The sequence below is a fragment of the Ictalurus punctatus genome, chromosome 10 (genome assembly GCF_001660625.3).
Source record: "Ictalurus punctatus breed USDA103 chromosome 10, Coco_2.0, whole genome shotgun sequence".
NCBI lineage: Eukaryota > Metazoa > Chordata > Actinopteri > Siluriformes > Ictaluridae > Ictalurus > Ictalurus punctatus.
In genome coordinates this window covers 9,569,324-9,584,390 of record NC_030425.2, presented here as the reverse complement: position 1 = coordinate 9,584,390, position 15,067 = coordinate 9,569,324, and the positions used below count along the sequence as shown (strand labels likewise).

At 38.3% G+C, this 15,067-nt stretch overlaps 1 protein-coding gene across 9 annotated transcripts in view; it reads right to left on the bottom strand.

Annotated features, from left to right (window-relative positions):
- Positions 1–15,067, bottom strand: part of adgrl2a (adhesion G protein-coupled receptor L2a) — a 115,656-nt gene that overhangs the window by 49,302 nt on the left and 51,287 nt on the right. For all 9 annotated transcript variants that reach the window (XM_053683222.1, XM_053683223.1, XM_053683224.1 and 6 more), the window contains exon 4: positions 1,619–1,728. In XM_053683222.1, the coding sequence (XP_053539197.1) occupies positions 1,619–1,728 (110 nt within the window). The remainder of the gene's footprint in view (positions 1–1,618; positions 1,729–15,067) is intronic.

Here is a 15,067-nt window from a genome sequence, read left to right as displayed (position 1 = left end):
AAATGCTTGTCCTGTCTTTTTTTAGGCTAGCGGTTCTAGACGATTAAATAGTTTATCGCGATATTTTAAAATGGAAAAATGCGAGCAATCGATATCAAACAAGCCTAACACCTAGAGTACAGACACTGCTGGGAGTTCGGTAACCTGTGAATCCATAACAAGCATTAGATTTGATTTAATCATCAGACTGCACAGCTTTTTCGAGGTCATCTGATATTCTTTAGAGCAGTGGTTCTCAAAGCGGGGTCCGAGAAGCATAGCCGAGGGGTCGGGTTTTTTTTTTTTTTTTATATTTGTGTCAATGTTGTTGTAATTATTATTGAATTCTTGTAGCTATCCAAACCTTAATGGCACAGAAACATGTTAAATAAAGCCGACTTGGACTTAATGTGGTCTGCTGTTGGAACGTTTTAGGAGTAAAAACCTTCATACCTACGATAAACAGTCAAATTAGTATTGCTTAATGATAAACCGAATATCTCCATAGTTCATAAATCTGTTGCGAGGGGTCTGTGGAATTTATTTTACAGTTAAAAGAGTCCCTGTCTGCAAAGACTTTGAGAAGAGCGTGTGTATCTGTAAATTTGGATGTTTTTGTGCTGCTCGTCACTAGGCAAAGAATCAGTCTAATTTTACTTTCAAATATCAAGATGAATTAATAATGGTAAATATACTGCTAAAAATCATCTGACTGATGAAGAGCACATGCGACATCTAAAAAATAAAGAGACTGACAAAAAAGTCCTGGTGGTCACGTACACTATATGGACAAAAGTTTGTGGAAACCCGATCCTCACACCTGTACGTCGTTCTTCATCACTCTGTTGGCACAATGTTTGAGCACATGATTGTCTTGAATGTCTTTGTATGCTGTAGCGTTACAATCTCCCTTCACTGGAACTAAGAAGTCCAGACCTGTTCCAGCGTAACAACGCCTCCGCACAAAGCGAGCTCCATGAAGACATGGTCTGCCGAGATTGGAGTGGAAGAACTCGAATGTCCTTCCTGCACAGAGCCCCGACCTCAACCTCACCGGACACTTTTGGGATGAACTGGAAAGCTGACTAAACCCCAAACCTCCTCGCCCGACATCAGTGCCTGACCTCACTAATGCTCGTGGCTGAAAACACAAATCCCCACAGCTACGCTCCGGAATCTAGTGGAAAGCCTTCCCAGAAGAGTGGAGCTTATTATAAGAGCAAAACTGGGCCTCGATCTGAAATGGGATTTCCAGCAAGCACAATACGAGTGTGACGGTCAGGTGTCCACAAACATTTGGCTATGTAATATGTGCAAAGTATTCCTGCAAACTTACTCTACACCAAGACAATTCTGTTACAGTAACAAAAGCAAACATTTAATAAATCAAAGATCTCCCCAAAATGATTTACAAAAAATAATTACAGAAAATAACGGTACAAAACAGCTGCAATTCAATAGCATCTTGGGTACTGATAACATGAACTGAAGAATTACTCTTCCCTTATGAGGGATGTTTCACGTTCACCGTATACACATTTCTAAGCTCAGTTGGTTCTTAGGGAAATTATAAACGAGTAACATGTTAGTACACAAAAGGCTTACTTTCTGCATAAACAAAATGATGGTTCATACTTACTATAAGGGACACATTCATACTGGACCTCAAGGTACTTGTAAGTTCCTGGGCAAGGGTCAGGGAAGACATCCGTTCCCGTAATGACAATACACTGGGTTCGATTATTGCACCTAAGGGAGGAAGGGAAGGAGAGAGAGAGAGAGAGAGAGAGAGAGAGAGAAAGAGTGAGTGAGTTACAAAAAGAGGGGGGAAATATCAGCCAGGGATTTTAGTGTGTGCCTTTAGAGCGCACAGTGCTCGACTGCCAGTAATGCAATTGGTCTTGTTGTGCTCGGGTCAATATGAAACAAACAGCGTCATTCGAGTAAAAGGCCAGTGGATTCAGAAAAGAATGGCTTTGTTTGGGATAAAAAGAACAAGACTGAACATTAGCAGAGGGCAGCGACGCCACAGCAGCCGTCTCAGACCAAATGAACAATCCAATCTAAAAGTGTTCATGATTAAATTAGAAAGATTTTTGTGTGTGCATCACATGCTGATTCGTCCAAGAGAACAACTCTCATAAAGCGTTTTCCGTTCACTTTCGTACGGCGTGTTGTGCGTTTGCTCGCTTTGGTTTGTTAAACAACATTTCACAAAAAGGAAAAACAAAAACATTATAATTAGGGATCTGAGCAGCTTAGTTACAATGTAAATTATGATTGATTAATCTTAGTGCCTGCCGTTTTAAAAGTAGATCCCTCTCTAGAATATTAATGATACAGACTGAATCATGCTGTGTGCTCAGCGGGACTGTCTTGTTTATGATTTTTTTGTTGTTGTTGTTGGACTTGTGTTTAAAAAAAACAACAACAACAACAAAAAAACTTTCAGCATTCCTCTCACCACAGCCCCACTGATGTCTCAGACAGTTACCACAAACCTACACAACCACATTGGGCAGTTCACCGCCCTGATGTGGCTTAGCATTTTATCTGTCGTCTGTAGCCTTTAATCAATATCTCTGTCCATGTGCGAGTGCTTACTATGTCAATTGATCGCTGAAAATCTATCTACAGTACATCGGTTAATGCTGTAGAATTTCTGCACCTCCCTGAAAGTAGACAACATTTCATGAAAGAAAAAAAAAGAAGAAAAAAAAAGAGTGGTTGCTAAAAGGCAAATTGATTCCTAAATCTGAACATGCCTGCGGACTAAAAGGTCCTCAAGCTGTGATGGAAGAAAACGTACATTTCCACACAAAGCAAAAAGGTGGAAGGCAGCTGCTCTGATGTCTTGCTGACTAACTCAGTTGTCTTACAAAGCAGCACTTTGAAATCTACTAAGGTATGTGTAAAAAAAAGAAAAGAAATGGTTTTAGACAGGCGTCGAAGGCAGCGTGCCGGGATGCCGCCGTACGCTAACGATCGCTAACCCTAAAGTCACCAGGTGAGATTAAGAGTGGGCGATAGGATATAAACATCATTTCATGATTTCTATGATACACGTTTGCTCAAAAAAATGCCAGCAATTAAGCAGTGTTGCATAAAAAATGTTATCCTTGTTAATTATTAATTAACATTGTGATGTCATAAAGATTATTCTTTCATTGTGATGTTATAATAATTTTATTGTGATGTCATAATGATTATTCTTTTATTGTGATGTCATAATGATTATTCTTTTATTGTGATGTTATAATTATTATTTTATTGTGATGTCATAAAGATTATTCTTTTATTGTGATGTTATAATTATTATTTTATTGTGATGTCATAATAATTATTCTTTTATTGTGATGTCATAATAATTATTCTTTTATTGTGATGTCATAATAATTATTCTTTTATTGTGATGTTATAATTATTATTTTATTGTGATGTTATAATTATTATTTTATTGTGATGTCATAATGATTATTCTTTTATTGTGATGTCATAATAATTATTCTTTTATTGTGATGTCATAATAATTATTCTTTTATTGTGATGTTATAATTATTCTTTTATTGTGATGTCATAATGATTTTTAACAATTCATCAGATGGTTCCAATCATTTTGCAATGAATATATATATATATATATAAATGATATCTGAAAATATTCACATAATTTATTAGAATAGCGATATGATATTGTCATATCAGCCAGCCCTAGGCGAGCTGGAATAACACATGATGGAGAAAATAGAACGGATTTTCTGTAACTACATCAGGCATTTCTCTACGAATAAGAAATAAAATAAAAAAAACAACTTATAAACTTACAAATAACTTATTTGTCCACAACCTGCTCCGTGTCTCACCAGTGTTTTCTGCCACCGTCTTGAATTATGGGATGTGCAGTATGACGGTAAAGCATCGGCCAGATGACGGCACAGTGAAACACAGCACTCTGAGCGAGGCTCGATGCGTCCCTGACTCTGAATGCAGCCTCAGGAGGCAGGACGCTGTAGTGCTGCATGTCTGAATCACCCTGCTGGCATTTTCCTGACCATTGTTTTCTCTGCACTTGTCCCCCTTTACTCAGCAACTAGCCGGAAAAATAAAGCTTTCCTCGTTTTTTTTCCTTCTTTTTTTTAAACACAAACACGGAGACAACATTATCCGAGATGGATTACTGTACGCAACAGTGCAGTGCTGTTTACGCAGGGCCTCCTGATGCACAGCTGTGCGATTGTGTAGGTCATACTGAAAAGCCAGGACAGTACACAGACAGAAGCCATGGTGTGAAAACTGTCCCTCATATGGATTTTTACTTTATTAACACACCACATGTGTGATAACAGATGAGAGCGCGAGGCCTGTTGCTCATAAAAATGAATTATAGTGCTGCCAGAAGTTGTAACATACACCTTTAGCTGCTGCATTAATGAGCCAGTTGGCTCTTTTTATTTGTGGCACTGTTAATGAGCGTCGTAGAACACGGTGTGTGATATATTTCATTTACTAACACTGTCTATACATTTACATAATGGAATATGAGAACTAAATTATAGCTGTTTATGTTCAAAGGACAGTTTATGTTTCCGTGGAGGAAGGAATGACTTGTAGTGCGTTGCCTGAAACAACAACAACAAAAAAAAAAAGTTGAAAGGTTTTACAAGGACGTTTCTCGCAGTGTGATGTCTTTATAATGCACCGCGATCAAAACTGAAATGCGTCTCATTTGCCGAGTATATAATACGCACTGTATATAATAAACCCGCGCGTTGTGATATCGGCATCTGTTTCTGATTGGTCAGAAGGTGTTGATTAATTTTCTATGAAAGCAGCTCTACTATTCAGATAACAGGTTTATATTAACGTGCTCTTTCTAACACGTTATCGTTTCTATAGTAAAAACATTTAAAAAAAAGTCAAACATCATTGGTGATATGGTGAAGCTTTCTGTAACATTTGTGGAAGGAGTCTCCAGTGTCAGTGCTTTGTTAAAGTCGGAGGTAAAGCTGTTCCTTTAAATTTTTTTTTTTTTTTTTTTTTTTTTGGCTTATTGACTTTTAGAGAGAGGAAAAAGAGGCTGGTGAAGAAAAGATAACAGGAACTGGCTGCACAGTCCTTCCATAACACTAACCTTTAACACTAAGCTATAAACTGTTTAAAAAATCATGATGCGTCATTTTTAATAAATAAAACATTTTTAGCATCGGTAAATATATATATGGTATAAGATGAATAAAACACTCTGGAACTTGCTGCTATAGGAAAATGGTCAACTTCAGGGTGATAACCGTGTCACACCACCCCTCATTGGCCATGACACTGACAGAAATAAGTCGAACTCGACATCAACGGCATCAGCAGGGACACCTCGGTCATCAACAAGTCTAGTCCTGCTTGCTACTGATTTATATACCAGAAATACCCTTAAAATATACTTTAAACATAAAGGAAGCTATTGAAGAGCAAATATTTCAGACATTTAACCTTGATGTGACCTTGACCCTGTTTGGATCCAAAATCTAATCAATTCATCTGCTAGTTACGATGATAATTCCACATAAATCCTACAAACATTCAACCACTCCTGTTGGAGATATTGTGCTAACGAGAGTGTCACATGAACGGACAGATGGATGGACGGACAGATGGACGGGCAGCACGAAAAATGAGAAAAGACTATATAATATACAGTAACGGCAACTGATGGCGTCATTCCAATGAGGGAAGAACACATCTAATACTTCATGGAGTATTCAGAAGCTAATCTTCCTGTATTTGACCTTTAAGGAGAGCTAAGCAACAACTCTGCCTGAGCGTCGCATGAGCACAGCACACCACTGATTAAAATCTCCTTCCGAAACAGACCCATGGCTGACAGCAAAGGTGTTTACAGAGAAGATGAGACTGTCTGACAGATGACACATTTAACACATACACACACAAACTTCTTGTCACTGGGATTTAAAAATGTAAGCATTAAAGAACTGTAGAAATGTGCACTGAACGGTTTCTGCTCCAATCCCCCCCCCCAAATCGTGCTGTTTTATTTATTGTGAGGTTTAGGGAAGTGGCGTATGACAAAAAATAAGATATTACAATTCTCAAAGACATTTCTATGATACACGATGTATCACACTGTATAGCATTGCTCATAAACTGCCAGCACATATAGCAATATCGTAGTGGAGTTATGATACACACGATTCGACTCACAATGCTGACATCATGATTCCGGTTCGATTTCATTCTCAGAATATTTCGTACAAACTCTGAATGAAGAAAAAAATGTGACTGAAGAGTCTTTTTTTAATTTCTGAATCATAAACAAAGTGCATTTCTGTCTGTATAAAGCTGAATACGTCAAAAATGGCGTAATCTTTGTAAAAAATAAATAAATAAATAAATAAATGCACTACAGGCTCACCAAATCGTGAACATTTTGTAAAATTGTTAAATTAAATGTTCTCTCAAAAATGTCTGACTGAATAAACACAGTGTCTGACCTGGAGCAAAATGACTGCCTGAGACATAATGAAGTCCACAGCAGAAATAGAGCTCCAAAGCCGGCTAAAATGCCCGCTTCCACTGTGTTGTGCAAAAGCTACCGAAGAGCTCTTTTTAACCGATAGAGTGTGGTCATGACACCACCGCGTGCCGTGTGTTGGTCGTCGCTATCCGGAGCTATCGGGTTATCAGACGTCACAAGTGCAGATCCCGTAAGCTGGTCACGAAACAATGTGATCACGTGACCAGTGTGTGCTATATTTTATGGGTTGTGCAGATCGGGACCTCTGGGGTTCAAACACTGCAACTGCAATAGATGCATAATAGAAAGCTGATGTGCAGGATGTGAACTGCACACGCACTGTGTCACAATCTACTGTGTACAGTCCTATAATACTGCCTTAAAAAACCGTTCAATGATTTCTATAATGTGCACAGAAATACATTCTATTTTTCTCTATATTACATTAATACTGAAAGGGAGGGAAAACATATTTACGTTCATTTTAAATGTTAATAACTAACACTAAGTAACAAAACCGCAACAGCCAATCTGTTGCTTCCAGTCAGTTTAAAATTAGATTTATTGAATAAATAAATAAATAAATATATTTTTTTTAAATATATATATATATATATATATATATCATGAAATGTCAGAAAAGAAAACAGTGACATCATTTTTCACGTTATTTTCATACTGCCCAAGCATGTGGGCAGGGTTTGGATACAAGTATGTCTTTCATTCATTACGGCATCTGTCAGGGTCACTGTCATCTATCTATACACAAACTATCCATCTACACACACACACACACACACATTTCAGCATTTCGACTTGTCTAATGATCCTGTACACATCTATGCAGTTGTTTAGACGTCAGACAGCAGAGTCGTATAAAACCGCACTGAAAAGCAGTATAATAAGACTACTTTTACACAGTGCATCTCGGTAATGAAATGATTCCTCACTGCACTTCCACACAAGTCTTCAGTGGGCGATAAAAACAGAACACTGAGACACTGGATTGTCTGTACATATGATGATAAACGAAAGGGAAAACTTCCAGGCAGGTGTACTGGCATGATACTATTTGACGTCAACACTACACCATGCTTGGTAGCGTGTATGAGAATGCTGAGCAGACCTCCATTTTGTATGAACATGGTAAAAGGAAAAGATCTAAGTGACTTTGAAAGAGGGTTCATAGTAAATGCTTCAGCAGGAACCGTGACTAGTATGACATCTGCATTTAGACTGTCAGGAAAGGCATCAGTAAATAGGGTTTTGAAATCTTCTTCGGAGGCACAAATCCAGTGAGATGCTACTTTTTAGTGTGATGTATAAAGAGAAACAGAACGGCAGTTCTTCGGATGAATGAGAATGTCAGTGCAGGATGTGATCAGACCTTCAGCAAGAACAGTTTGTCCACAACTACAGCGAGAAGGATATTATAGTAGGGTTACATTGCATTAATTCATCATTAATTCAGTGGTGCAAGAAGCACAGAGATGTGGAAAATAGTCATTCGGAAAGTGATCTTTCACCCAAAAAGCGGACAAGTGCGTGTGTGCTGTACACAGTAAGGCTGCTACCGGTACGGCAAATCAATACACAGTTCTTCTGACTGATCACCTCTATCCTATGATGAAACATTTCTATCCTGATGAATGTGGTTTCTTCTAGCATGGCCCTGCCCCTATGCACAGGGTACGAGGGCTCACGGAATGGTTTGGCGAGGATGAAAATGATGTGAATAGCTTTTAGAGAAATGGTGTTCATCCTTCTAGTGCAGTTGCAGAGATTTGTAGAGACTTGCAGAGTAGTAGAATTTTCCCACAATTGTCAACCCTCTGTAAGCCTGAAGAGGAGAGAAGGTCACTCTAAATGCCACAGCGATTCTCGGTAGTTGAAGCAGTCTGTCTTAGAAAAGAGCCATTTTCTGTGCGACCAATTTTGTGGGTGTGGAAGGCAACAAATCGATGTCGTCGTTACACCTGCAGCTGCTAATTATTGTCATATGCCTGGGCTAATTACAATGAACCAAGATGAAACAACTACAGTTGCAATCAAAAGTATTCAACCCGCATTGCAAATCGGGATTATTGTCAATATTTACAGTCTTTCGGCTGTTTGAAATGAACGAATCAAACAAAAGCAATTCAACACAACGAATGCTTCAAGTGGTGTCCGCAAATTCTACTGAAAACGCAACTTATAACGACTTCTCACACTTTTTTAGTCATTGGCCGTGGTGGACATGGTCAGGGCAAGGAATAAAGCAGGTTATGGAGGAGAGCAATGGCACCTTTGGCAATATGGCATCAATCAGCCTTCCAAATATTGCCCGCCTTTTGAAGAAGCACCAGGTTTCTATGAAACAAATTGACCTGGTGCCTTTTGAGAGAGTTAATGCCCGGGTGAAACGACTGCATGCAGATTATGTTCAGGTACAGCGCTATGTGGTGTAATGTATGATCAGTTTTCACTTTGTGATACTCACAGCACTGTACTACAGACTAACAATGTCAACTTTTCTTTGTAAAACAGCTAAGCAAATGATCTTTTTTTAGAGGGTGATGGAGTTAGATGCTGCTACGGATCATCACAAGTATATTTTGTAGACGAGGCAGGCTTTAATCTGGCAAAAACCAGATGCCGTGGACGTGACCTTATTGGCCATCTAGCAACCATCCAAGTGTCTGGACAACGTGGCGGAAACATCTCGATGTGTGCGGCTGTGTGAAGATGGTGTGGTAGGCTGTAGACCAGCTCTTGGGTCATACAACACTGAACACCAGATAGCTTTTCTAAATGAACTTGAGCAGGCCTGTCAGGGTGAAGATATCAGTTATGTTATTGTGTGGGACAATGTCAGCTTCCATCATGCAGAGCTGGTTTGGGAATGGTTTAAGGCTCATACTCGGTTCACGACTCTATATTTCCCACGATACTCCCCTTTCCTCAACCCAGTTGAGGAATTCTTCTCTGCTTGGACGTGGAAGGTGTATGATCACCATCCCCATGCGCATGTCACCCTCCGTCAAGCCGTGGATAAAGCTTGCAATGACATAACTGCAGAGCAATGTCAAGCCTGGATTCGCCATGCCAGAAGGTTTTTCCCATGGTGCATGAACAACGAGGATCTTCACCGTGATGTTGATGGAAATTGATGACCAAATGTTGAAGACTGGCTTGATGTTGATTAATTTATTTTGTCTCACAATGCAGCCACAGTATTGTTGTAAAAATACTGTAAAATAAAATATTTTTTTCCTGCATAAATGACTTTTGATATTTTACTTGTATAAATGTTTTTATTATGGCGTTGTCAGTTGGGTGGGATAATGTAAAGCTAATATCTACTGTGAGGACTGTATACTGTATAACAGTATTACAGTAACATTCATTCAGAAGCAAGGGTGATTTGAAATGTGTATCTCGCATTGTTTTCTGTTGAATTACCTGATTGTTAAAAGTACTAAACTGAAAAAAGAAAAGCTAATTTGTCTCTCTTTTTTTGTTCTTTCCTCATTGCTATACATTTCACACTGAGTTGATGTTGGCTTATAGTTCTTCAGAGGTGCTTCTGAGAAAAGCCTTAAAACGATGCTCTAAAAACTTGGAACATGCCCCCCCTCCACACAAAAAAACTAAACTAAACAAAACAAAACAAAAACCAGGTGTTCCTAGCGGTTTGTAGGCTGTCTGTCAAACAAGGGCTTAGTTTATGAGAAATACTACGACGTGAAAGTGCACATCTGTCTGTTAAACTGAAACAGCAGCATACTGTATGTTCACTGAGGTTAGGGTGTATCCCTGTATTTTTTAGTAGTCAAGGCAAAAAAAGGCGCATATTTTCCACCGTTGTTCATCACATATGAGAAGTCTAAAACCGACTTGAGGACTTCAAGCTTTCCCTGCAGTAATCAACCACATCTAGTGATTAGAAATCAGGAAAGCATCTCAGTGTGCTTCTTGATTGATTTCACAAACAAGTGTAGGTTTGTTTGTTTTGTTTTGTTTCTTTTGCTTATTTGTTTGCATAAAGAGAGATATGGAACACTTTAAAGGGGCATTATGTAAGATTAGGTCTCTAACAGTTAAGTAGGTGGATTCGGCATTGAATGATTATTTTTTTTTACTCCCACCAATGTTCATGAAGCACAGCTCGCAGGCTCTACCATGGCCTGTAGAGCTGAATGTCTATAAAATGACTGACAGTAGGCACATCCAAACAAAAACAAGCATTCTGGGCCAGAATAAAATTTTCCAAAGCGGGTTTCTTAGCCACTTAATACGCGTGTGCTGAGGCCACAGCTTAAAACTTCATATTTTACCATGTTCTACATATCTTCAGGTTATCTGCACAAGTAAGAAATTGTAAATATTGACTATTGCACCTTTTTAATAGTCACTAAAGTTATAATACTGAAACAGCATTAGTGTGTGTGTGTGTGTGTGTGTGTGTGTGTGTGTGTGTGTACAAGCATTTCTGTCATGTGTTTTCCTGAACACTGCTTAATAGGAGGCAATGATAAAGAAAGGAGATTGATATATACTATATATACACTTAGCTTACTTAGATTTTTAGGTGCTGAGCCTACGTTCGGTCTCAGAGACCTCAATCTACGCTTGGCCGTTCCACCGGTGCTCCCACTGCGACTGCAAGTTTTATCTCCACTCAAATGAAGCATCGGGTTCTAAAAATTAGCCCACATCTTTTATTAATGTGCACTAATCAAGCGTCATGATGGATGATTACGATGTTGGTGGTGATTCATTACTTGGCCAAAAGATATAACAACATGAAAAGTGCAAAACAATGCAATTTCACATCTGGGCTTGTGCAAACCTAAGGAGGCACATCCCTTTGAAAAGTTTCCCCATGTAGATTAGCACCCACTTGAGACGGCTAATTGCCTGCAGCTGAAGGGCCTAATTGAGCCGCTGCAGTTTCAGGCCTATTTTCATACAAATCATGGCACATGTATAATAAGCCGAGCGGAAATACAAACAACCCACGCTGCCTAGACCTACAAAACACATCAAAGGCCATGTCACGCGCAACTTCCTGTTTGCCAGAGCAATGCTAGAAAAGAGGAATTGCAAGGCTCCAGATGTATGTTAGTCAATCTGTTAGTCAATCAATTGGCAAGCGGATACACGAGAAAACGGGATTTTTGTTTGGTTTTTTAAAAGCACGTTTGAAATGATTGTTGAGGATTTTAGAGAGGGAGGGTCTCCGTGCTTGGTTCTAAGAGCGCTTCTATGAGTCAATGCCATGCAGCTAGGAGGCCTGATTATCAATGGAGCAGATGAGAGAGAAAAAGCACGGCTTGTAGAATGCAACGATAGGAAGTTTGAGAGGTGTACTTCGGTCATTTCAACAGACCGAATATTCGACAGGGAAAATGACTGCGTAGTACTAAGATTCCAGAGGAAGGCGGGAGAGGGCTTTGATCTCGCACCGACACTAGCACTGGCTGTAGTAAATGTTTCTGGAGTCTGGTCATTATGTTTAAATGCAATGTGATGAACATAAGTCCATGGTGTGTTGTAAAGTACATTTATGTGAATGGTTTGTACTGCAGAACTTGCTTTGTGGTGTATTCTGCTCAGTTCTTTCCACGGTCACTGTGTGCTGGCAAAGCCATAGTATGTGAAATATATATATATATATATATATATATATATATATATATATATATATATATATATATATATATATAAAGGATATTTCTGGAGGTTTCTCTCGCTGTGTTGTTTGGCAATGATGATGAACTTCGTTTGATGTAAAATGTATGATGAAGAACATTCAATTACACATTTATTGTGTTGTCAGAGGCAACCACTGCTGTTACTTGTATATACTCATCCATCCCTAACATAACTAGCATTTTAGCTATTTGCCAGCAGTCTTAAATTGTTCTGAAACAATTTCCCCTCATTCTAGGGTTATATCTACTACCTGTTTGTGCTATCTCAAATCATATTTTAATATTAAAAACTGGTTTAGCGTCTGTAAATGCTCAGGAGTGTTCACTGCTGTTTTCTTCTTTTCTTTCATTTGAAAAATGTAATACTTTTTTACTGCATAAATGATTTAAATCTGGTGTTATTTTCAGATCATGGCTAAAACACAGAAGATGAGGAAACAATGTCCATTAAGACAGGCTTCACCTCAAACACATTAGTTTATCTTTAATGAATTTAATAAATTCTAATAAAACATAATATAGCCCTGAGAAAAAGAAAAAAAAAAAACTCTCCACCCTCCATTTTTGCCGTCAGGTGGTGGAATGGCAGTCAGCCTTGTCTAAAGTGCTAGAGTCACTTCAATGACGTGTTCAGAATAACATACAGTTACCAAAGTCCCAATTCCAGTTGCGTTTTTCAGCAGAGTTTTACGAATGCGTGATAGACGTAACTTACAATCTGTAATGCCAGCATCCAAACAGAAAGCATGTGCACTCCTTAAACATTCTAGCTGTGTGCAAATTTTATTTGCACTGGTAACAACAGACTTTGTCGCAACGCAGCTTTACAGAAATCCAGAAGCAGATTAGATCCTTATTGTGCAAGGCGGAGGCGACAGTGGCATGGAAAAACTACCTGAGATAAGGGTTTGCGAAATTTTGGGGGAGTTGCAGCTCGATACAAAGGGATGTGAAATACAGGAATAAGTAAGTAAGTAAATTTGTGTTAAAAAAAAAAAAAGATGAAGATGGGGGTGCATTTTTAACGGTATTTTACAGAAAACTGTCCAATCATACAGTGACAAATGAACCCTGTTAATGTAGCGAAGTATTGTTAATAATGAAACCATGCAAAATTAGGGCACAATATGCTTTTCTGTGATATCCTGGATACTGGCTGATATAAAGATTTTATATGTAATGTTTAAAATGATCAAATATTAACATTTTCACCTTATTTGTATTAAAGTAATAAATATCCATCCATCCATTTTCTGTACCGCTTATTGTTACTGGGTCGCAGGGAACCTGGAGCCTATCCCAGGGAGCATGGGGCACAGGGTGGAGCACACCCTGGACGGGCTGCCAATCCATCGCAGGGTACAATCACACACAGATGCACACACTATGAACATGCCAATTTGCCTACCATGCATGTCTTTGGACTGGGGAGGAAACCGGAGTACCCGGAGGAAACCCCCGCAGCAAGGAGAGAACATGCAAACTCCGCACACACACAGGGCGGTGGTGGGAATCGAGCCTATGTGGTGTGGAGGTGTGAGGCAAATGTGTTAACCACTAAGCAACCCTGCGCCCTTCTTTGAGACTCGTGATAATATTTGGCATGTCGCTCAACCCATATGATATACAATAGTAAACTATAGTATTAAAATAATAATAATATTCTAAAAAATAAAAAAAAACAACCTCTATGTGCTATCCATGGAATGATCTTCTCTCTGGAAACTCTGCTGTCATTCACTTTGCTTACTTCCAGAAGCTTGAGTAAGCTTGAAACTGTGATTATAGTTGCTATATATAGTATATATAGTATAGTTACTATAGTTTATAGTATTATAGTAATGTAGGATATCTATAACATAACATATTGTTGGATGTGATATAGTATTGTAGAGTGTGATACAGAACTGTAGAGTGTGATATAGTATTGTAGGTTGTGATATAGTATTGTAGGATGTGATACAGTATTGTAGGGTGTGATATAGTATTGTAGAGTGTGATATAGTATTGTAGAGTGTGATATAGTATTGTAGAGTGTGATATAGTATTGTAGGGTGTGATATAGAACTGTGGGGTGTGATATAGTATTGTAGGATGTGATATAGTATTGTAGAGTGTGATATAGTATTGTAGGATGTGATACAGAACTGTAGGATGTGATATAGTATTGTAGGATGTGATATAGTATTGTAGAGTGTGATATAGTATTGTAGGATGTGATATAGTATTGTAGGGTGTGATATAGTATTGTAGAGTGTGATATAGTATTGTAGGATGTGATATAGTATTGTAGGGTGTGATATAGTATTGTAGAGTGTGATATAGTATTGTAGGATGTGATATAGCATTGTAGGGTGTGATATAGTATTGTAGGGTGTGATATAGTATTGTAGAGTGTGATATAGTATTGTAGGATGTGATATAGCATTGTAGGGTGTGATATAGTATTGTAGGGTGTGATATAGTATTGTAGAGTGTGATATAGTATTGTAGGATGTGATATAGCATTGTAGGGTGTGATATAGTATTGTAGGGTGTGATATAGTATTGTAGAGTGTGATATAGTATTGTAGGATGTGATATAGTATTGTAGGATGTGATATAGTATTGTAGAGTGTGATATAGTATTGTAGGATGTGATATAGTATTGTAGGGTGTGATATAGTATTGTAGAGTGTGATATAGTATTGTAGGATGTGATATAGTATTGTAGGGTGTGATATAGTATTAAAGAGTGTGATATAGTATTGTAGGATGTGATATAGCATTGTAGGGTGTGATATAGTATTGTAGGGTGTGATATAGTATTGTAGAGTGTGATATAGTATTGTAGGATGTGATATAGCATTGTAGGGTGTGATAT